At 42.1% G+C, this 23561-nt stretch overlaps 2 protein-coding genes across 5 annotated transcripts in view; one reads left to right on the forward strand and one right to left on the reverse strand.

Moving 5' to 3' along the window:
• Positions 1–14486, forward strand: part of LOC115144317 (polypeptide N-acetylgalactosaminyltransferase 2) — an 86402-nt gene extending 71916 nt beyond the window's left edge. For 3 of the 4 annotated variants that reach the window (XM_065002541.1, XM_029685246.2, XM_065002542.1), the window contains 13 exons: positions 2652–2750; positions 2847–2914; positions 3450–3515; positions 4767–4888; positions 6232–6319; positions 6848–6935; positions 7930–8033; positions 8750–8876; positions 9762–9854; positions 10087–10170; positions 10414–10558; positions 10991–11110; positions 11428–14486. In XM_065002541.1, coding sequence (XP_064858613.1) covers positions 2652–2750; positions 2847–2914; positions 3450–3515; positions 4767–4888; positions 6232–6319; positions 6848–6935; positions 7930–8033; positions 8750–8876; positions 9762–9854; positions 10087–10170; positions 10414–10558; positions 10991–11110; positions 11428–11583 — 1360 coding nt within the window. In that variant the 3' untranslated portion in view covers positions 11584–14486. The remainder of the gene's footprint in view (positions 1–2651; positions 2751–2846; positions 2915–3449; positions 3516–4766; positions 4889–6231; positions 6320–6847; positions 6936–7929; positions 8034–8749; positions 8877–9761; positions 9855–10086; positions 10171–10413; positions 10559–10990; positions 11111–11427) is intronic. The other variant, XM_029685247.2, reaches the window with a different exon arrangement.
• A 664-nt stretch (positions 14487–15150) lies between these two features.
• The window catches only part of LOC115144319 (piggyBac transposable element-derived protein 5), a 34781-nt gene continuing 26370 nt past the window's right edge, over positions 15151–23561 (reverse strand). The window contains exons 6-7 of the mRNA XM_029685248.2: positions 23447–23552; positions 15151–21627 (exon numbers count right to left, since the gene is read on the reverse strand). Of these exons, the coding sequence (XP_029541108.1) occupies positions 21432–21627; positions 23447–23552 (302 nt within the window). The 3' untranslated portion in view covers positions 15151–21431. The remainder of the gene's footprint in view (positions 21628–23446; positions 23553–23561) is intronic.

Here is a 23561-nt window from a genome sequence, read left to right on the forward strand (position 1 = left end):
GGCTGCTAGAATACTGACTAGAACCAAAAAATTTGATCATATTACTCCAGTGCTAGCCTCCCTACACTGGCTTCCTGTCAAGGCAATGGCTGATTTCAAGGTTTTACTGCTAACCTACAAAGCATTACATGGGCTTGCTCCTACTTATCTCTCTGATTTGGTCCTGCCGTACATACTTACACGTACGCTATGGTCACAAGACGCAGGCCTCCTAATTGTCCCTAGAATTTCTAAGCAAACAGCTGGAGGCAAGGCTTTCTCCTGCAGAGCTCCATTTTTATGGAATGGTCTGCCTACCCATGTGAGAGACGCAAACTCGGTCTCAACCTTTAAGTCTTTACTGAAGACTCATCTCTTCAGTGGGTCCATCATTTGCAAATAAATTCATTAGAAATCCTACAATGTGATTTTCTGGATTTTTTTTCTTCTCATTTTGTCTGTCATAGTTGAAGTGTACCTATGATGAAAATTACATGCCTCTCTCATCTTTTTAAGTGGGAGAACTTGCACAATTGGTGGCTGACTAAATACTTTTTTGCCCCACTGTGTGCATATATATATATATATATATATTACATATATATTATATATATATATATAGCAGTCACAATAACAAATGAAAACTCTCTGTGGAGGTAAAAGGGGTGGCATTTGACCATCAGGTATTCCAAGATAGGTGAACAATGGGTCGAGACTTCCATTGCGCTAAAGTCGGCACACCATTTGCTGTAGATGAAGAAGCATACCACTCCCCCTCTCAATTTCCCTGAATCCGATGTCCTGTCCACTCGGGGGAATGGAGAATCCATCGAGTTGGATAGCCTTCACCTTGCCAGGGCTCACCCTCTCTTGCCTCTCTTTCGCCGGCGTTTCCTCTTGGATAGCCTGAAAATTGAGTCAGAATTACACAAAGAGACCACGGCAGATGAGATACATGTTGTGCAAAAAAAGTAATGATAAACGCCAGGAGTATCACAAAATAGCAAAGTTGGGTCCGAGCACGCAAGATGACAGCCATACAATACGGCGCCATCTTTCCTGTCTCTGCACTGCCTGCAGCTGTCTGCCCAGCACCATCGAACACTTAGATGAGAGATTCCGCGTCCTCTGGTTCTTGTCACAACAGATGCCTTTTATTTCTGTGTCCTTTTTTGTTGTTGTTGACCAGTTTAAATTGCTTGGCTTCTTTAATCTTCAGACAGACCATTAACTTGGATGGCAGGAGACATGGAGGCCGCAGGTCTTAATTGGAATGTTTTATGTATTGTCTGTTGTCGACCCAGCGTGGACTCGGTAACCGCGGTCTGCCGTTTTGGCCACTCCAATTCTAATGAAGCGTTCTCAGTGTACACTGCCGGATACATATTTAATGAGGGAGGTGCGCCAGTTACATTGAGGCGCTGAACGGCCTGCACGTGAGGCCACCAAAGGACCAGGCAGTAGACTATACAAAGCAACTCATCAGCTGTGCTTGTTTTTCATTTGTGCTTGTCTTTTATATCCCCTCCCTACAGTATCTTGTTACTGACACCTCATTTTAATTACATAGCTCAGAGGGACCTACATTACATGCCATACATGAAGTATGAAGCCTAATTGTTGTCTGTGCAATGAAAAGGGAGTGCCACAGTTTTTTTCGATGGTACAGCAAGACGGTGTCAAGGGCTTGGTTAAGCCTGGGATGGTTTACTAGACTGGTTTAGATCCATTTGAAGAACAGAGAAGCAGCCTTCAGCATGGACTTTAATGTGAATGCAGTCCTAACAGTAATGTGGGTTAGGAATTTAAGTATTTATATTTGAAATACTTATTTTCTGTATATTTTAGTATTTTCAAGTGACGTGTCCAATTCACCTTCTATTTTCAAATAGATTACTTTTTTCCAAATAAATGTCTAATACCCCTAAGACCAACCAGACCTGGGTTCAAATGCTTGGGGTATTTTTTAAATATTTGTATTTGAAAATACACTGAGTATTTTCAGTATTTGAGTATTTTTCTTGGCCCGGATGATACAGTACTTGCTGTGCTCTGTACTATGTGGACTACTTCCATAGTTGACCTCTGCTCTGGGAACTATGAGCAGCTATTTTTTGCCTGGAGTGATTCCTGCTAAGGGAGAGTCGTGTCTTGTCTTGTAACTCCTTTAGGAAGCATTGATTGACGTCAAAGCCTTACTCTTGTCCCTCCATTTCTCCATCTTCTCTCCAAGGAGGCTCGTCATGGGCAGTCTCTGTGTCGATGGGTTTGACTTGGGGAACCTCTATGCTCTCACCCATACTCAAAGCCGAAGCTGCTGGTGACTGGACTCTAGCGGATTAGCCCATCTCCGTCATATTGAAATCTCAAGGGGCTTGTCTGAGCCTCCATTGCTTAAGCAAGCAAGACTTGCTGTCTATCACATCTTCACCAAACCGTCGCAAGAGTGTGTGCAAAATAGAGCCTATTTTTATGTAGGATACAGATTGAATACATTAGTCTGGGTCCGGAGATTTAAACTCCAAAAGCTAAAGTTATTCAGCCAGCGTGTTGGAGCACACAACACCAGCTAATTTTAAAATCTTGTTTAAAGGTAGATAATTGGTCCTTTTTGGCCATTGAGTGTGTTTTCAGTGCCCTAATGAATTTGCGTGTTTTCCTGTCTCCTTCAGCTGCCGCCATAAACAGTGGAAGACTGAGCTGCCTGCTTCGAGTGTGGTCATTACCTTCCACAATGAGGCCCGCTCAGCTCTGCTCCGCACCGTAGTCAGGTGAGTGCACACACACGCACACACACGCACACACAGGCTAGGCCTGGAGATACTAACCCATGTCTAACCCTCTCCTCTCCCTCCCTCCCCCTCCAGTGTTCTTAAGAAGAGTCCCCCACACCTTGTCAAGGAGATTATCCTGGTGGACGATTACAGCGACAACCGTGAGTTTCTGTTTGATGAGTGGCCTTAACTCTCTCTCTTTTGCCCTGTGCCTCTGTCACTCTGGATCAGTACTGGCACTGGTTTAGAGGTTCCAGGCCCTTCTCTCCCCCACCACCCAGTCTGTAAACTAAAGCCCCTGTCCTGAACCATTGTTGAGCCTCCCTCCCTCTCAACTCTGGGTGACCCCCGAACCTAAGGGCACATGCCTCTTGCTTGGGCTTTGATGGCTGTGCACTCCAGACACTTTAACAGACATCACGCCTATCATATGTTTTTTTATTACTATAGTTTTCATCAAGGTCTCTTGTTGCACATTAAAGTGTTTTGAGATAGATTGAAGCTACTTTGATATTTGAGTCGTTCTAGAGTTGTTGTCCGTCAGTGTCTGGGCCACTGCGTAAACCTTTGGTCCCTCTTTATATGATACAGAACTGAATGAAGTCTTCATAAACCCATTACAAGGGCTATATAGATGTTTCTTTGACATGTATATAGTTGGTTTATTTGAATAACCTTTGGTGTCTCGTGGTTCAGCGGAGGATGGAGCCTTGTTGGGGAAAATTGAGAAGATCCGGGTTCTTCGAAATGATCGCCGAGAAGGTGAGTGGACAAATGGGAAAATGAATAAAACTGTTAGTTGGAAATGAGTGGTCAGGCTTCATTCATCATAGTATTTGAATCCCATTTTTATTGACCTTGTCCAACGCTGCATGTACCTTAATCAGTGATTTGCCAGTTGTAAAAGCAGAGAAATATTATTTGGGCTAGGAAAGGATTGAGTTTAAAACAGAGTCCTGATTGTTAGGGCAATTCTCATGAAAAGCACTGAACAGGTTTATAGGGGCCAACGGGGAGAAAATATACACTCCAGAACAATGAAGAGTTTGTAACAAGCAGAGTATATTTTTGAAAAGTGCTTTGTGTGCTGTCCAATAGAAAGAACATTGGGCCAAAAAATACCTGGCTGCAAGTCCTCTGTTCATTATCGCTATCTCTGCAAAACTGATTACCTCATTTACAACTCTACAATCGCACACTGCCCCTTCAACCAATTAAGCATGAATTTAATTATCGAACCCGGGATCAAAGAAAGTTAATATGAGCTAGCACTTCAGCAAAGATACTAGATAACTTCAGAAATCCATTAAAACTTACTAATTAAATACACTGAGTTTACAAAACATTAAGAACACCTTCCTAATATGGAGTTCCACCCCCCTTTTTGCCCTCAGAACAGCTTCAATTTGTCAGAGCATGGACTCTACAAGGTGTCAAGCATTCCACAGGGATGCTGGCTCATGTTGACTCCAATGCTTCCCACAGTTGTGTCAAGTTGGCTGGATGTCCTTTGGGTGGTGGACCATTCTTGATACACACAGGAAACTGTTGAACGTGAAAAACCCAGCAGTGTTGCAGTTCTTGACACGAACTGGTGTTCCTGGCATCTACTACCATACCCCGTTCAAATGCAATCTTTTGTCTTGTCCATTAACCCTCTGAATGGCACACATACACAATCCATGTCTCAATTGTCTCTAGGTTTAAAAATCATTCTCCTCCAATTCATCTTCACTGGATAGATCAAGTGACATCAATAAGGGATCATAGCTTTCACCTGAATTCACCTGGTCAGACGATGTCATGGAAAGAGCAGGTGTTCCTAATGTTTTGTACACTCATTGCAGCTATCACTTTAACAATTTAACCATATTTTGGTGATATGCACATCCCAAACTTCAGAGAACCGGTGTTGGGCAATAAGTATACTTAGATAAAGAAGTTAGAGCCTCGCACACATGAATAGCCCATTGTGTATTTGTAGATTACATCATGTTGTTGCCACCTCCACAGGTCTGATGAGATCTCGGGTGAGGGGGGCCGACGCAGCCACTGCCAGTGTTCTCACCTTCCTGGACAGCCATTGCGAGTGTAACGAACACTGGCTCGAACCGCTGCTGGAGAGAGTGGCTGAGGTCAGTGTGTCCCACAGTCACAGAACACACACCTGACATTGATCTGTTGAGTTGTTGTGTTGGCAGAGAGAGGAGAGCGCACCTGGAGATTTCTCAGACAGGCAGGAAGACAGACACAAAGACATGCAGACACTGGCAGGGGGCAGGTGGACAGGGAAACACAGACAGACAGACACAAGCATTTCGCTGCACTCGCACTAACATCTGCTAACTATGTGTATGTGACAAATAAAACTTTGATTTGACAGACTGACACAATGACAGACGGACGGACAGACAGCCAGACACACTGATGGATAAACACACTGACAGACATTGGTGATTCAGAGGGGCTGAGACGAGCACAGGTAACGTTAGACACACTCAAGGTTCTTAAATGGATACACAGACAGAGGGACAGTTTGGGGTTCAGCCAGGTAGGGTAAACATGACTAGTTGCTAAAGAATGCAATATCGACAAGCTTCAAGAGTATTACCTACTGTACGTGTCACTCAGTTGTGGGGAGGAGCTGCCGCACCCTCCGCTAGCAAACAAGTGCATTGCACCAGGACGTGCATCCTGTTGGGCACCTGCCCAGCAAGGACAGTTCAAAGACACACACACACACACACACAAAGACACACACACGCGCTTGCAAACAAACAGAATAACACAGCCTTTCAACCCCTCTTGAGTTTTCCATGATTTTTTACTGTGTTCACTTAGCTTCAACACTTGTTTACTGCTGTCGGGTCTGAACACAGTTTAGGAAAAACTAAGTAATATGATTTAATGAGCTCTAACTCACCGTTGGTTTGACCAATCTTCCATGGAACACTGTCACTGCTGTAGTTCTGTTGTTCCAACAAAAGACTTGGAATAGCTCTGCAATGATTCAATCCATCTGATTATGTCACTCTCAGCAAATCATCCACTTCCCTTTTGGAAATCTATTTGTGTTCTGGCTGCGTTAGGCTTATATATTTAAGTACAAATTTGGGCAAACGTTTGACTCGCCGTAGATCTGTTTTGGACTAACTTTGTTATAGCTTTTATCCAGTGTCTGGATTGAAATTATGCAGTAGTTTTACTGAATATTTCAGTCCTTCAGTAATGCTGAATTCAGATCCAGTGGACAGTCTCTCAATTGGTTTGAATTGAGAGACCACCTACCTCTGTTGCCCCCATGCCCACCCCATAACATACTTTGTGGCTTCTTTTGGTTAAAATTAACAGTTTTGGTGGCAGAGGGGCCTGGATGTTGGGAGTCTTTGTGGACCGCCTGGAAAATAATGTAGCAAAATCTAGTGGAACACTCTGGATCTTTGTGTCCCATCTTAATCTCTCTTTACTTCTCCAACAGGACAAAACGCGAGTTGTTTCCCCCATCATTGACGTCATCAACATGGACAACTTCCAGTACGTAGGTGCCTCAGCCGATCTCAAAGGAGGTAAATCCCACTCATCTACGCCAGCAGCTTTCCTTTCCTCTCTAGGGCAGGCTGGCCTTTAGGAAAATCACACTGCAGTTTTCCACTCGGTGCCCAAAGTCACCTTCTGTCAAAGATGTCTAGGTTTTTTGGTGTGTATGGCTGGCTGGCTGGCTGTGCCTGCTCATGTGTGTGAAAGCAAAGAAGAGAATAAGTACATGATAAATCTTGAAAATGGGAATGCCCTTTGGAATGGAAGCTATTTGATTGATTCGTCCAAGGATATAGGCAGATAACATTAGCACGGTGTCGTTGTGTATTCTATACGGTTTATGAGAAGTGTTATGTACAGCCATAAGAAAATAGAGGGAATGCCACAGATATGATATCTATCAGATAGGCATTGTGTTATATAAGTTTTAGTAGGAATACAATCACATCTGACAACCAGCGCGGCTTTTTCTTGTTGTCAAAATGATTCAACTCTTATTCACTTGAAATCACTTGAAACCTAATCTGTACCTGGTGTGTGTGTTTTTCCACCTCTAGGATTTGATTGGAACCTGGTCTTCAAGTGGGACTATATGACCCTGGAGCAGAGGAGGGCACGTCAAGGAAACCCCACTGCTCCAATCAAGTAAGCCACCCTCTGCTCTGTCTGTTCTTTCTGCTGCCCTTTCCTGCCAGCCTCACCTCTACTAATAATTCATAGCTACGCATCTGGGCCTGCTGGAGGAGATGCTGAGGTAGGCAGCATTAGATGTCAGTATCAGTGTGCAGCGTCAGAACTGAGCACTCTGGGGAATACGGGCCAATGCTCCTCAAAAAGACCCGGAGCCTTTGAGCCACTAAGTCCTGTTTTGTCCCTGACATCTACGGTACAGTAAACAAAGGCAGAGGTGATTAAAGATGTTCGTATCATCTTTCCCAGCTTTGTCTTAAACTGTGTATGGTGATAAGGGAGAAGAGATTTGATGGGGATATTGCTGTTAAAGGATAGATTTAGTACATTGACCTATTTTCCTGCAATTCTATCACTTGTAGATCAGAAGAGAGGGCAAAAACGTTGATTCGTTCAATCAATATGAGCTCACAGAAATGATTGTTTAACTAAGTTACCCAATGTCAGATGCATTCTCTCAGTGAACCATGGTTTACCAACAGAGGGCAGCATTTAATCAATATCCAAAGCCTAGAATTTGAATTTGGCCCTTAATTTCCTAAAATGCATTTTGTTCCTCTTCGCTAGGTGATGGTAATTAACCCAAAGGGTGACAAGTCATTTTTCATAATTTGTTTAGTCTGAAATCTTCCACTAGAGCCATGGATTTCCCAAAAGTTCATTTAAGAGAGAACAACAGCAGACTAGTTCAAGATGCTCATTATGTTTTTCTTCCTTTTGAAAACAAAATGGCCTCTGAGCAGAAGTGGTGTATTCTTCCCTCCAGACAGCCAGAGGACAGGACACCACATCCCCTGCTGCTGCCAGGTTACAGGGCCAGGCTCTGTGCATCACATGCTGATGAGAGGACTGTAGGAGAGCTAAACTTGGCTTGACTTTGCTTAGTCTGTCTCACAGTTTTGTCTCATGACCCTGACGAACTGTACTTTCGGTCCTACCTCTTTCTCAGGACTCCCATGATTGCCGGCGGACTCTTTGTCATGGACAAGGACTACTTTGAGTTGCTGGGGAAGTACGACATGATGATGGATGTGTGGGGCGGAGAGAATCTAGGTAATAGGACACAGAACACTAGGAACGCTTGAGCTTGTTTGACATTGTGTGCCTGGGGAATGGGAGAGGAAGTGTGCCCCACGCTACCTTTTGTTGGATTGGTTTATGATGTCCATATGTCAACCAAGAGTTGAGATGGACTGCATCACTTCTTCTTTTTATAAGAAAGAATGTGTTGATCCCAAATTGATTGCATAGTCAATTTACACACAGCTCTGACACACACTTAATCCACCTGACATGCCACCAGGGGTCTTTTCAGTCCCCAAATCCAGAACAAATTCAAAAAAGTGTATAGTATTATATAGAGCCCTTATTGCATGGAACTCTGATCCATCTCCTATTGCTCAAATAATCAGTAAACCAAGTTTTTTTTAACTGATAAAGCATCCTCACAACACAACGCCTCTCCCCTATTTGACCTAGATAGTTTGTGGGGATGTAGTGATATGTAGGCTACGTGTGTCTTTACAAAACAAATGTATGTAGTTCTGTTCTGTTGTCTATTAATGTTCTGTATAATGCCATGTTTCATGTTTTGTGTGGACCCCAGGAAGAGTAGCTGCTGCTTTTGCAACAGCTAATGGGGATCCTAATACCAAATATTGACATTGAAGGTACCAACCGTGGGAAGTTATATCACAATGAAATGTAACTCTAAAACCTTGTCATAAACCGTTATATTAATATGTGTGTTTTGTGTTTGGACATTGCAGAGATCTCTTTCCGCGTGTGGCAGTGTGGCGGCAGTCTAGAGATCATTCCCTGCAGTCGAGTGGGACACGTCTTCAGGAAGCAGCACCCATATACCTTTCCTGGGGGCAGTGGCACCGTGTTTGCTAGGTGACTTGATTGTCCCTGTGATGTGATTTAGACTTGGCTAAAGTCTGCCCTCTTCGGTCCAATATGTGTAAAAACCTATTCTACATACTGTCATATAACAACCAACCAGAGTGACAGTACATTAGGGTTTTGAAATATGAGTCATAAAGGATACCCACTGTACAGGTTAACAACTGGCAATTGAGTTATACCACTAACTTTACCCTTATTTTTTCCCCTTATTTTCCCCTTTACCGTTCTCAAAGATCCAATGAAATTCAAGCTGAGGCGGCGGGGTGAATACCTGCTAGCCAAATGACATAACTTGCGGTTGTAGCCCATAGAGGGCCTGTTTCATTCCTCTGAAATTCACATCATAATACCTGCTGTTTAAGTCTAGCTGAGCTGCAGTCATTAAAATAGAGGCGCAGTCACAGCAGAAGCCTCCGCTCTGCTCTCATCTTGGCTTCACCCCTGCAGTGTCAACACTGTTCAAGTATGCATCGCATGAGGGTGATTCATCAATGCGATGAGAGTGAGTGAACGTTCCTTCACTGCCAGTCTGTCACGCAGCACTGGAAACCCCACAGATTGCCAAGTCTTAGGATTTGTGCTCTTTTCTCAAAATAGTCGAGGACTGTCATTCTCCTCCTGTGTTTTCTGAAGCCTGAACCGCCTCATCACTTTCTCTTGCCCTGTTCAAATTATTTTGACAGGCATCCTTCATTGAAGAAATAATAGATATGATCAAATGAATAGGTCCAAGTAGAGGTTCTATAAGATTGCCTATAGTTTTTAGTCTACTGTACCATGAAATGGTCTGATCAGTGACTATTTCAAGGACTGGAAGGACCAGGAAGGACACATTTTTGTAAGTATTCTAACGTGGTGTCTGTCCGTCCACAGGAACACAAGGCGAGCAGCAGAGGTGTGGATGGACGAGTTTAAGAACTTCTACTACGCCGCTGTGCCCTCGGCCCGAAACGTGCCCTATGGCAAGTAAGTGTCCTTTCAGACACCGTTCTTCCCATGATGGCATCGCAGACTGCCCTGCTGAGCTTGTATAGAATATCAACATTTCCCTTTTTCTGACACCTCCAGAAGGTCAGGTAGTACACCGAGTTATAGTAGTGATCTCAGTTGTCTCCAGATGTCATGCTGCGGCTGTCTGTCTCTCTGAGATGGCTGGTAATTAGATGAGTCATGGGTTTCCTCTCTGTGTGTCTGGCAGCATTCAGAGCAGAATGGAAATGAAGAAGAGGCTGGGCTGCCAGCCATTCAAGTGGTACCTGGAGAACGTGTACCCTGAGCTGCGGTAAGTAGAGAGACCACACCACCACAGTGGACCAGCAATATATTTATTTGAAAATGGACAAAGTTTAATGGAAAGACATAACTGTTGACTGTTTCCCCTACCATTATATAGGCAGAACAGAGTTTGGGGGCCTTTGCTGCTTGCCACTTAGAAATTAAACTAGGGGAAAGACGGTGGGTGGCATATACCCACATCTTGTGATTTGACATCCCCTTCACTTGTGCTGTGTGTCTGGCCCTTCAGGGTCCCTGACCATCAGGACATTGCCTTCGGCGCTCTGCAGCAGGGAGGGAACTGCTTAGACACGCTGGGACACTTTGCAGATGGAGTGGTGGGGGTCTACGAATGCCACAACGCTGGGGGAAATCAGGTATCATTCAGGGCTCAGGTACTGCTCAGATCCATTACACATAACCAAGCTGTGCACTGGGCTGGGTAACACAATGAGGTGGGTTTACTTTATAAATAAATTACTGCCGCAGCTTTTCAGAGGGTCACAGTGCACATGTCAAAGAGTTGGTATTGTACTGGACAGTCAACTAATGCTTTGATTGGGTGTCTCCGATTCATACTGATGAAATGCATTTTGATGTCCCACTTACCACAACATATTGATCATATACTAAGCTGGAGGAGGGGATTCTGGGAGTCCAGCCACTGCTGGTGTAAATATGTGTGATTTTCAACATACAACATGTATACATCACATATTCACACTTGACAAAGACAAACGCTTTAGAAGTGGATCTGTATAATAATTCAGGAGTACCTAAACTGTGCCAATGTAGCAAATTCACTGTGTCCCACTCTTTGTCCGCAGGAATGGGCGCTGACCAAGGACAAGTCAGTAAAGCACATGGACCTTTGTCTGACGGTGGTAGACCGCACCGCAGGCTCACAAATCAAGCTGCAGGGCTGCAGGGAAAATGACAGCAGACAGGTGAGCGAGCTGAGCACCACGGATCAGATCGATCAAAAAGTAGTAGTAGTAAATGAAAGTGACTAACCGCAGTCTGGCAGTTAGCCAGTTAGCATGGTAATAGAACATTAATTTAGTTTTGCCATGTAATGTGGATTATGATGGATTGGGATGATCCCTTTTGATATGCACTGTAGATAATTCACCATAAACTCACTGTCAATTGAAACCATTAGTGATTATAGTACTCACAGTACATACAAACCTGTGACTGATGTCATCCTTGTTTCCCCCATGTCCCAACCTCCCCTTCCTGTCCCCACCTCGTGTGTCTCCAGAAATGGGAGCAGATTGAGAGCAACTCTAAGTTGCGGCACGTGGGTAGCAACCTGTGCCTGGACAGCCACAGTGCACGCACTGGGGGGCTGACAGTGGAGGTGTGCAGCCCCAACCTCAACCAGCAGTGGAAGTTCACTCTCAACCTCCAACTCTAGAGAGAGACAGTGTCCCCACCACCACCTCCTCCACCACCACCTCCTGCTCTCCTCCCCGGAGCCACATAGACTAGAGCCACCCAGCAACAACTACGGACAGATGGACGGACAGACGGAGGCCCCCGGAGGGGCCACAACACACAGAGGGAAGGATATGAAACTACAGACCAAGTGGGATGATGATGCTTTCCATTCAACTATATACCTCAGTGTTTCATCTTTAGTCCTGCTCTTTGGAAAGTGAATGTTATTTTTCTTAATGCAGGTGAAATGGAATTAACTTTCTGGATGTTTTTTTGTGTTTTTTTTTACGTGTTCTTTTAAAATGTCTCTTTCCACTGAAGTTCACTGCGTTTCTGAAATGGATGCGACTTATTTTGTTGTCCTCTTCCCTCTCTCAAGTAATCTATCTTTGTTGAATGTAAAAGACGTATTCCATAGAGGTTCCCTGACTAGACCGAGACGGCCCAGGAAGAAAGCTGATAGTTTTGGTATGGTTTCAGTTGGGTTTGGCCCCTTAAAGGTCCTGCTGGTAGAAGGGAAAGGACTCTACGCACTGTTCGTTCACTGAAACACTCTCTACTGATTGGTGGGCTGTTCTGACAGAGTGAACAGTAAAGAGATGGAGAGAACAAAATCAGTTTTTTTCTTCCACAATTATACAGAATTTTCATCCTGCTCCTGTCACACGTGTTGTAAAAAGGTGCGTCGTCTGATCAGAAGGGTGCTCTTCGCGGGTCTCTCATGGATACTTTTGGGGCCAGGAGTTGTCGAGGATGTGGATGTATCGCTGCTGGGTCATCAGATTGTAGCACTTGTTGCTACGACTCTTCATTCTTTTTCCCCATCACAATTGGATGGAAAACATTTATTTTTATTTTTTATCATTCATGTATTTTTTTCTTTGCAAAAGCAGTAGTGTCCCAAGTTTATTGATTCATTTGTAACAGACATTTAATAATTTTTTGTTCAATTATACTGTAGAATAATCAACTAAGTTACACAGTAAATTGAACCGATATTTCTTTATACTCGTTGCTTGACTGTGCTCTTGTGAGTAAAAACGTATCTACTTACTGTATCGATTTTTTTCCCTTCTCCCTTTTCAGTGTTTGTGTTACCATGGTAACAACCTCAAACAAATTAGTAAAGAGTTTATTACAGGGTAATGTTGGAACCATCATTTTCATTCTTAGAAGTGTTCTTGAAATGTTCTCACACACAGTGTATGTATACATTGGAGTCCTTATTGTCACTTTGTGATTTGCCATTTTAGAAAAGTACACTTCATCTGAGGTAAGCGACAAAGACAGCATTTACATGGGAGGGCCTTGTGTTGCATGTTGTACCAATACTTGAGCGTCTTTTTTTCTGTCCTTTTGTTTGTCTCGACATTGCACGCATGCTTTGTGAATGATGTCTTTGCCTTTTTTGATATCCATCATACTGTAAAGGGGAATGTGTTTTTGTGCGCTAGTGAACAGGTTTCTTAAAGGAGGACAGGTCATTCGGCTATAGTTAACTGGACTCAAGGGAGAAAAGCAATAAGATGTTCTTATTTCAGTATCATTGTTGTGCATTTAGCTCGCATCTGCTTCGGGTGTATTCTGATTGGGTTAATACATTAGCTTGTGATTTATGTGGTACTTTAAACGTTACTGTTCGTTTCTGAGGGGCAGCAGAACCCACTGCTAATGTGATGGCCAAAGGAGCCTATAACGACTTACGAAAGCAAAGATTCATCCATTGACATGGCATTGTTTGTCTCGGTTGGGATGCCCCCAATTTCAATAGATTAATTTATTCTAGAATAGCAAATTACTAATTATTCAGTAATATTTGCTGTCTGTATTTTGTGAGCCCTCATTATATATATGCATATATCCCTTTGTTCTACACCATTCTGGTCAATCCTTCGTATACATAGGGAGACTCCAACCACCATCGGTATAGAAACAAGCATCACAACGACAAAACAGATGCAACAGCTCCCATCTCTAACTTGTGTGGAGGTATTGCATTTCAAAAATGCCAAAGAGATGAGGTATCCCACAGTAAGAGGTGTGGAGCAGGGGATAGAGGTAACATCCCATATTTTACCTGCAGTATCTGCAGTTCAGAGTGTGAGATCTGAGTGAGCAGGACTATGGGGTGTTGTAACCGCCCATGTGAGAGAGGTTTAGTAGGATTATGACAAGTTGCACATGGTATGAGCTGTCTGCCATCACATCACTGTTGAAATTGTAACAATTTCAGAGATCATGTCAATTGTAACAATTCAAATGTGAAAGTTCAGCTGGTTAGAGGGAGGCCTACAGTACTAAATGGGATTGCTTGTGTGAACATTGTCTACATGGTGGCAACGGTTGTTCAAGTATTGAATAAAGCCTTTTTAGTAAGACTTGTGTGAAAATGAAGTTTGCTGTTCACTTTAGGAATTACGGAGGAAAAAAAATCTTAGAATTACAGCCACATTTTAATTGGATGAAATGTTTACATAGCACAATGTGCCAAAGTTATTTACTTATTTGATTTGCATTGTCAATACAATTTGTGATTCAAGTTTAGGTGAGGGACGTGCATTGACTAAATGATGACTGAAACCAAATTATTGATCACAAGAAATTGTCATTTGGGATATTGAATACGGTTTGTTCCTCTATTTTCTGCTGTAGGGAAATTGGATTGATTCAAATCAGTGGCAAGGGAGGCAGCATGGAGGTAACATTTAAGTGTATATCTTTGTATATACAGTACGTTTGTCTATATACACATACTGTAAGCAACAGCAGTTACTAGTGAGTTGGTCTACTGTACAGCGCTTGTAATTCATTGTTTTATAGTTATGGCAAATTCAACTAAATGAGGAAAAATGATTAACTTAAATAAATGCATTTATATAAGAGGTGTGGACTTTCTTTGCTAAGTCTTCAAGGAATGCAATGAGAAATAAAGCTTGTATTTTAATGATGGCTGTAACTAAACAATTCAAATCAGTTTTCCTGACCTGCATGCTCTCATTGCTATGCAGTCATTCTCAGGGAACAGAAAACGCCTCTAACAAAGAGATCCGGTGTCTGATTTCCAATCTGCCCATTCTGGACAGCATACTTGTTAAGTTGTGTGTGTGCACGCGCACACACACACCTCTCTAGCTCTCCCGCGTGTGTGTGTAAAAAATAATGCCACTTAATGGATACGTTTTGATTTCCGTGCAACGGGAGCTACAGTATAGATCAAATGGTTGTGTGTATAGAATTAAGGTCCAGCTCCTTGCATGTACATGGCCAGTGGGAACTGAAGGGTTTGTACTTAATGTGTAATGCTCATCACATCCCAGGGTAATGTAACAGACATTAGTTGATGACTCAGCAGCCTTAAACTGACCATCTGTCACCCACTACTACCTACAGCACATTAGACATGCACCTAGCCCACAGGGGGTGCTAGTGTGATATGCCCATATTGGTCACTATCTAAAAGTATAATTTAGAAGGTGTATAATGTTAAGGGAGCCTTTGTTAAGGGAACCTTTAAGGCCTACAAACTCTTGACACTGGTGGTGTATAAAATCGTGAACATTTATTAGCAACATGGTGTAAACTCAGGTGGTATACATACGATTCACAAAGTCCATCAGGGTGGTGTACTGTTAACATGAAGATCACAGAGGGAAGGTTTACAATAGGCTACATACACACTCAATGAGGAGAAATAACAAACACGCACGATACAGCAATCACTTTTCCTCCACCAATGAAAAACACAGGACAAGAAGCAGTTGCAACAACATTCCCAGAGCAGTCATACATTGCTGTTTGTGTGTTGTATAGAATTCATCCGATACGGTAGGAAGTTTGGTCCAGCTTACATGAGCTATTTACATATTATTAGTACAATGTCAAATACACCATTCTGGAACTAGATTTCATTTTACCAACTACCCTTAATATTAGTCTTGACAACTTTTCTACTGACCATTGATTGAGCACATATTTCAATACTATCTATCATTTTTTACAGTATTTTGATAGCACCTTATTGTATTTTTTATTAATAGCGGATAATGAAGCCCTGAGGTCGGCAAAGTTAATTTACTTGACTGTCTCAATCATACATCTTCAGGTCCCAACTTTAGACTTTCAATTGCCAGAGTGCACGATAGGCCTGCAGAAGACATTTGTTATTTTCTTGCCACTGTCATTACACTTTAACATATTGTAATCTTCCACTGTGTTTTAGAATGGAAATTACTAACAAATGGTGTCCAAAATTTCTAGATGACATATTAAAATGTATTTCAGCAGTCTTGATCACTAATGCAGACTATAACTATAAAAGGACCCAATGGGCATTGGGCTGCCTGACTAGCCAACTTACTTGCATGTAGTCTCAGTTTGTCCATTAACGGTTACGGGTGGAGGCGGGTGCACGAGTGGTACCATGGTATTGGCTCTCTATATGCTTTATGGGTCTGAAAACAGCAGTAAATAGGGAAAGGGGGATATCTAGTCAGTCAAAAGAAATGTGTCTTCCACGTTTAACCCAACCCCTCTGGTGGGTGGGGGCTGCCATAATCGACATCCACGTCTTCGTCGCCCGGGGAACAGTGGGTTAACTGCCTTGCTCAGGCGCAGAACGACCCTTTTTTTTTAACCTTGTCAGCTCGGGGATTCGATCCGGCAACCTTTCAGTTATTGGCCCAACACTAACGGCTACCTGCCACCGAATACCAGAAGAAATTAGGTGGCAATAGACTGAGTGGGCTGTCAATCAACTGACCTCATTCATTTTACAGAGCAATGGTCAATTAATATTGCCTCTCAGAAGCTAGGGAATTACAGTGACACAAAGAGATTCCAGGAAATGATAAATGGCCAATGATGATTAAAAAAAATAATATCTGGCCTCAGGATTTGGATATGTCTTGGCCGTTGATATAGTTTATGTCTGTTGTCTTTTCTAGTAGATTGCTTTAAAGAACCAAATGTTGTAAGGGTTGAACTATAAACCTAGTTATATAATCCTGGAGTGAGAAAATAATTTAATGAACACAGATGCACTATACAGATGGTAAACTGTCTTTTGTTTTATCCATCTTGAATAAATTATATATTTTTTTGATATTCTCTGCAGAAGTCATCTGAAGTTGCCACATGATACTGGCATGAAATGCCTGGTAAGAAAAGGAGATGTTCTATGTAAAAGGCACTGAGAATATATCTAATACATGGCTGGGCAATAAAATAAACTGTCATATTTTATCTTATTGTAAATTGTAGATCATACATTTTCAACCTGAGAATTTAAACTAAAGCAGTTCTGATTAAAAGTGAATACAGGGGGAGGGGGATTAACAGCCCTCCATCTCTCCTGATTATAATTGGTTCATGAAATCACTCAGAGTAGCAATAACGGATCACCACATGAGTCATCTGCTCTCTACTTGGCCATGGTGGTATTAATAACATTAAATATGGCCTAATAGACATTGCTTAGTAACACTACACTTACAGAACATTTTAGAGCACATCCAAGGACTTCATGACTAAGATATACCGCGAACAGACAATTTAAAGAGATTATATATTTGATTTTGAAGTGTTTACTTTGAAAAGGTTGTTGACTATCATGCATACTTCTTGGTGTCTATCAATATAACAATTCAGAACAAAAGAGCATTGTTATTAGCATCATTAACATACTTATGGCATGTCAGAGAATCTTTCAGACAGTGATCAGTGCACAGAACTAGTGATCGCACACAAACAAACATACACAAGAACGACAATGTTTTTTGGGGGAAAAGGAAAAGGTGAAAAATCACAATCATGTGTCTTACCTAAAAGTGAAGAACCTGATAGAACTATAATCACTTGTACTGTCTAATAAGTACACAAAAACAAATGTACCTCAATAGCATATGCACATCATATATTTTGGTAAATATTCATAATGTTTTTAGAATATAATTCCTTTTCATTGGCTTGTAGTATTCATCATCTTCGTGTACTTTCGTTGATCCCCTTTAAATCATTCCTGCATAAATATTGTAGCACTCAGACAATAATTACCCTTTTTTATTAAAAATGGATTTCCTGCTTCTTCACAGAATGGTCAAGCTCTCAATAATTAGAGGAAACAGGCAATAGCAATGAAACAAGATTAAACCTTCAGTGTTCTGCGACAAAACAGATTTTCAGAGTAAAGTGAGTCATTAACTCATCTATTTTCTGGGGAAGCATTTAGTACCACTGTTAATTATAGGAATTCATCAAAGCTAGGGATATTTAGTAAACACCGTTAGTTATAGGAATTCATCAAAGCTAGGGATATTTAGTAAACACCGTTAGTTATAGGAATTCATCAAAGCTAGGGATATTTAGTAAACACCGTTAGTTATAGGAATTCATCAAAGCTAGGGATATTTAGTAAACACCATTAGTTATAGGAATTCATCAAAGCTAGGGATATTTAGTAAACACCGTTAGTTATAGGAATTCATCAAAGCTAGGGATATTTAGTAAACACCGTTACTGAATTGCTTTAAAGTGCAGGACCATCGAAAGTGCATGAGTAGTGCCCTAGCTAGGACAACTCTGCCTCAGTAGTACAAATCTCCCAAACACTTCACACATCAAAAACACAGTCACAGTGGCAAGGAGCGGATAAGCACGATTGTATGTCATCGGCCAAGGGACAAAATAGGCTTTGGAGACTTTGGAATTGCACACAATTGAAAGCATTGATTTCACTTTTACACTGACAGTACATTCTCTATTGGCCAAAAATACATTATTAATCCACGGTGACATTCACTTAACTGACTTAAAACAGCTCAACATACAGCACAGTGGGGTGCTATTCTGTCCCCACACAAGAGGCAAGACCACAGCCTCACAAAGTCATTATGCCAGATCAGGAGGATCCATTCTCCTAAGCCCCTTTGAAAGGAATAACATTGACAAACTTCTGTGGGTCTGGTGTTTTCTTCTCTCCATCTTTTAGTGACATCATTGGAGTGAGATAATTATTGGCTGACGGTATGTAATGTTTAATTTAAACTCAACTTACATACTGTATAGATCAATGTCAGGCTTGCTTCCAGGGTTTGGACAATGGATGTGACTACAGTGAGCCTATGATGATATGGGCCACACTGGCACACTGGATATGGGCCACACTCTTAGCTCCCCAGCTGAGCCAGAGGCTCATCATACATCACCAGATGAACTGAACTGAAAACAGTCTGTGTGGTCTGTCAGAGAGTGAGGGCTTGCTGTGGACAGTTCAGAGTGTTTATCTAGAGTTGAACTGAACTGACCCCTGCAGCTCTTGATTATCCAAGACTACGCCACATGGAGACGGTAGTCATGTTGTACAGCAACTGTAGGCTTCATCCAAATGAACGTTCATGTGGTCATCATTGGCAAGAACGAGAATAATTTATCATATCATCAACCCTTCCCTTTGCAGTCTGAAAACCTGAACACAAGTCACACCATCCAGAATTTTCAATGATGTTGCAAATATACAGCGATGAACCAATTGGCTGAGAATAGGGACTGCCAGTCATATGATCTGATGACCAGTTGCATAGTTCCTATTGACTGAGATATGAAGTTACTGAGTACAGTAAGCATTACCCTGGTAAGCAGGACATTTCCCATTTCAGGTATTAAGCATCAGCAAGATGGCAAGCGCTCTGGAAGGGGGATGGTAATGAAATGTAGTGCAGACTACTCCTCCATATTTCATTTAAACATAATGGAAGGATCCTGGGCTTATACACACACACACACACACCCACACACATGTATGTATATGTAGATACACATTACCAGTCAAAGGTTTGGACACCTACACATTCAAGGGTTTTTCTTTATTTTTACTATTTTCAATGTTGTTGTCTTCCCTATAAATCTACAACTATGAAATAACACATTTGGAATCATGTAGTAACCAAAAAAGTGTTAAACAAAACAGAATATATTCTTCAAAGTAGCCACACTTGGTCTTGATGACAGCTTTGCACACTCTTGGCATTCTCTCAATCAGCTTCATGGAGGTAGTCACCTGGAATGCATTACAATTAACAGGTGTGTCATGTTAAAAGTTAATTTGTGAAATGTCTTTGCTTCTTAATGAGTTTGAGCCAATTGAGTTGTGTTGTGACAAGGTACGGTTGGTATACAGAAGATAGCCCTATTTGGTAAAATACCAAGTCCATATGTCAAGAACAGCTCAAATAAGAAAAGAGAAATGACAGTCATTCATTACTTTAAGTCATGAAGGTCAGTCAATATGGAAAATCTCTGAATGTTTCTTCAAGTGCAGTCATAAAAATGATCAAGAGCTAAGATGAAACTGGCTCTCATGAGGACAGCCACAGGAAAGGAAGACCGAGAGTTACCTCTGCTGCAGAGGATAAGTTAATTAGAGTTACCAGCCCAGAAATTGCAGCCCAAATAAATTCAAGTAACAGACACAGCTCAACATCAACTGTTCAGAGGAGACCGTGTGAATCAGGCCTTCATGGTCAATTTGTTGCAAAGAAACCACTACTAAAGGACACCAATAAGAAGAAGAGACTTGTTTGGGCCAAGAAACATGAGCAAAGGATATTAGTGGAAATTGTTTTTGGATCCAACCGCCGTGTCTTTGTGAAACACAGAGTAGGTGAATGGATGATCTCCACATGTGTGGTTCCCACCGTGAAGCATGGAGGAGCTGGTGTCAGTGATTTATTTAGAATTCTAGGCACACTTAACCAGCATGGCTACCACAGCATTTTGCAGCAATACACCATCCCATCTGGTTTGCGCTTAGTGGGACTATCATTTGTTTTTCAACAGGACAATGACCCAACACACCTCCAGGCTGTGTAAGGGCTATTATACCAAGGAGAGTGATGGAGTAATGCATCAGATGACCTGGCCTCCACAATCACCTGACCTCAACCCAATTGAGATGGTTTGGGATGAGTTGGACCGCAGAGTGAAAGAAAAGCAGCCAACAAGTACTCAGCATGTGGGAACGCCTTCAAGACTGTTGGAAAAGCATTCCAGGTGAAGCTGGTTGAGAGAATGCAATGAGTATACAAAGCTGTCATCAAGGCAAAGAGTGGCTACCTTGAAGAATCTAAAATATATTTTGATATTTTTGATATACATGATTCCATATGTGTTATTTCATAGTTTTGATGTCTTCACTATTATTCTACAATGTAGAAAATTGTACAAATAAAGAAAAACCCTTGAATGAGTAGGTGCGTCCAAACTTTTGAGTGGTACTGTAATACATACATACCTACCGACATACACACATACAGTATTTCTTCTTAGTGGTTCAGGTCTATCTTGGAGAGAACACACCCGATGTTGCTCCATAGATGGTCGATTTACATTACAGAGTGATATTGTTCTACATGGAAACAATATTTAACCAGATTTTTTTTTAAAGAAATCTGCACATTGAACAACAGTACATTATCCAACTGTGTTTTTGTCATGCAGCCTGTGACAATAACAATAGAGACATGTGTACTGTACAATGGCTCTGCTTTGTGCCTCAGTAAAGAAACTTTAATCTATAGACCGTTCCGACTAAACTATAGACCTGCTCTCCAAACCTGCAGGTTTGGTCCCCCAACCCACTGGCACTGTTAAAATATTGTTTCATTTAAGGAATGACCTATCCCAGTGTCTACAATTGTAAAGAACAAATCTATTAGTGTTTTGGGTTAGTGTGTTTTAGTGTTTTGCATGTGATGAACAGTGTGTGTTTGTGGGTACGTGTGACAGTGTGTGTACACAGTGTGCGTATATTACAAAGATTATGTGGTCGCCTCACTGGGTAGGAGAGCAGTCGTCTAAATCCAGTAGCTCCCTCACCAGTCTCTCTCCAAACTGAGCTCGGCTGTAGCGCTTAATCTGGTAGGTATCGGACATCTTGTACATGATATAGGCGTTGTTTATGGCGATGCTGATGGTCAGCCAGAACACCTGCTGCCACGTTTTGTTTGGCTTGTGGAAGATGAAATACCTGAAAGGAAAAAATAAAAAAAGACCAACCCTGATTGGCTATATGGGATCTTGGAAATTTGATCATTTGGGTCAGATGTTGATGTTCATCACATACAGTTATCTGACTGGACATCTGAAATTAGACAAGAGTTACGATGGACAGAAGCGCAGACAGTCATGGAGACAAGATATCCTCCTAAGTGTGAGGCATTGGTTAGTGGTGAGGAGGAGCGATATTCAGCTAACGTCCCTGTTTCTGGCTCTCCAGATGTAATCTGCAGTCCTCCACATCCACAAGTGTTGTCCTCTGAGCTACAGAACACCATCTCATTACTGTCCAAACTAATTGGAGGCAGTGAGAGGTTAGAGAGGGTGAGAAGATAAGAGCCAATCTCCCTGGTGTGTGTGTGTGTGATGAGCCATCCCATCTATCACTCTGCTTGTCTCCTTAATTGAAGTCTTCTGTCTTTGACCAGTGTTAACGTCACTTGGCACTGTTCTCCATTTGTGACATAGACATCTCTGGGTGGGCCCTTGACAGTAGCCTGTCTATTGCACTGCAATGAAGTGTCACTTCCAGTGGATTAGGAAGTCCAGATTATTAAATGTGTTCCACTTGATGAACTCAGATGGAATCATAATGCAGGTAGATTTACTATGGATGTATTTACTGTCCCATGCTGAAAAGGGATGACCTTTTCCATGGTATCTTCTTATAAATTGCTAATGCAACAAGTATTGGTCACACTTTACTTGGATAGTCCGGTTTTTCGATCTGTAGCTGCTCTACAAATTGGCATACTATCAACAAACCATCTGCTGATAAGCAAATGCTTGCTAAGGTTACAATTAGTGTTAAGGTTAGGGTTAAGGTTAGAGCTAGGGTTAGTAGATAGTCTAGAGCATCTGCAGATGGACTATCCAAATTGTTACCTAAGTATCTTTGGCATTCCAATGGATATACAGTATGCAGCTCACGTTCTTATCTTACCATTGCATGACAAGCTTTGAACAGAAACTTGTGCGATAACTGTGCAATTAGGAGTTCAAATCTCATTCCTTTATAGTGTATGGTTTTAAACAGGGCATCGGAGTTCCTGGTGGTGTCCCAGGTCATCTTTTTTTGCCGTCACGTTGTGCATCTCAGAAGATTGCTATATCACATCAATGTAATTCCTTCTCCAGGTGTTGTACGGTCTAATCCGACTCTGCACAGCGCCACTGCAAAAAGAACACCCGGAAACGCCATCTCTGGCTTGAGGCTGATAAGGAATGCTATAGAGTGATCCTCCTCAATTAATGTCTGGCTGTGACTGAATTATTAATGAAGGATTCACTTGAGCCTGACTTGCATGGCGGGGAGTGTGTGAGCACCCAGCATGGGCCCACCACAGGGGGAGTCAGGCTGACTCTCTGTTTAGCAGTACAGTAGGAGGAGAGCTTAGAGTTGAAACCGCTGTCGTGTCCCAATGCAGCCTGAAATACTTTGAAATAAGCCACACAAAACTGTAGGAACAACAGAACAGTTTGCCATATTCAAATCTTACATTTCAATACACTTGACCTACAAAAATCCAGGGGTGAAATCCCCTCATGGAGAACTACTGGGTATGCTGGCTTTAGCTCCAACCTCATTGTAACACAGCTGATTCAGCTAATAAATGTCCTCGTTAGCAGTTAGTAGAATCAGGAGTGCTGGCTAGGGTTGGAGCAAAAGCCTGCAGGAGGGTAGCTTCTCAGGAGGGTTGGCCACCCCTGTCCTATGATGAACATTCATATAGGCGAACACATTTCTCCCAGGATGACAACTGATTGCAATGCATCCAGTATTCACTCACTTGCTGTACTTGTCGTCATACTTGCAGATGTAACTGAGGTGTGCAGCGAAGGCCTCCACAGCCAGCGGACAGGGAATCTCACCACTTTTCCTTTTGATGATCACCCCTAGAACCC

This window comes from Oncorhynchus nerka, linkage group LG16 (genome assembly GCF_034236695.1).
Source record: "Oncorhynchus nerka isolate Pitt River linkage group LG16, Oner_Uvic_2.0, whole genome shotgun sequence".
NCBI lineage: Eukaryota > Metazoa > Chordata > Actinopteri > Salmoniformes > Salmonidae > Oncorhynchus > Oncorhynchus nerka.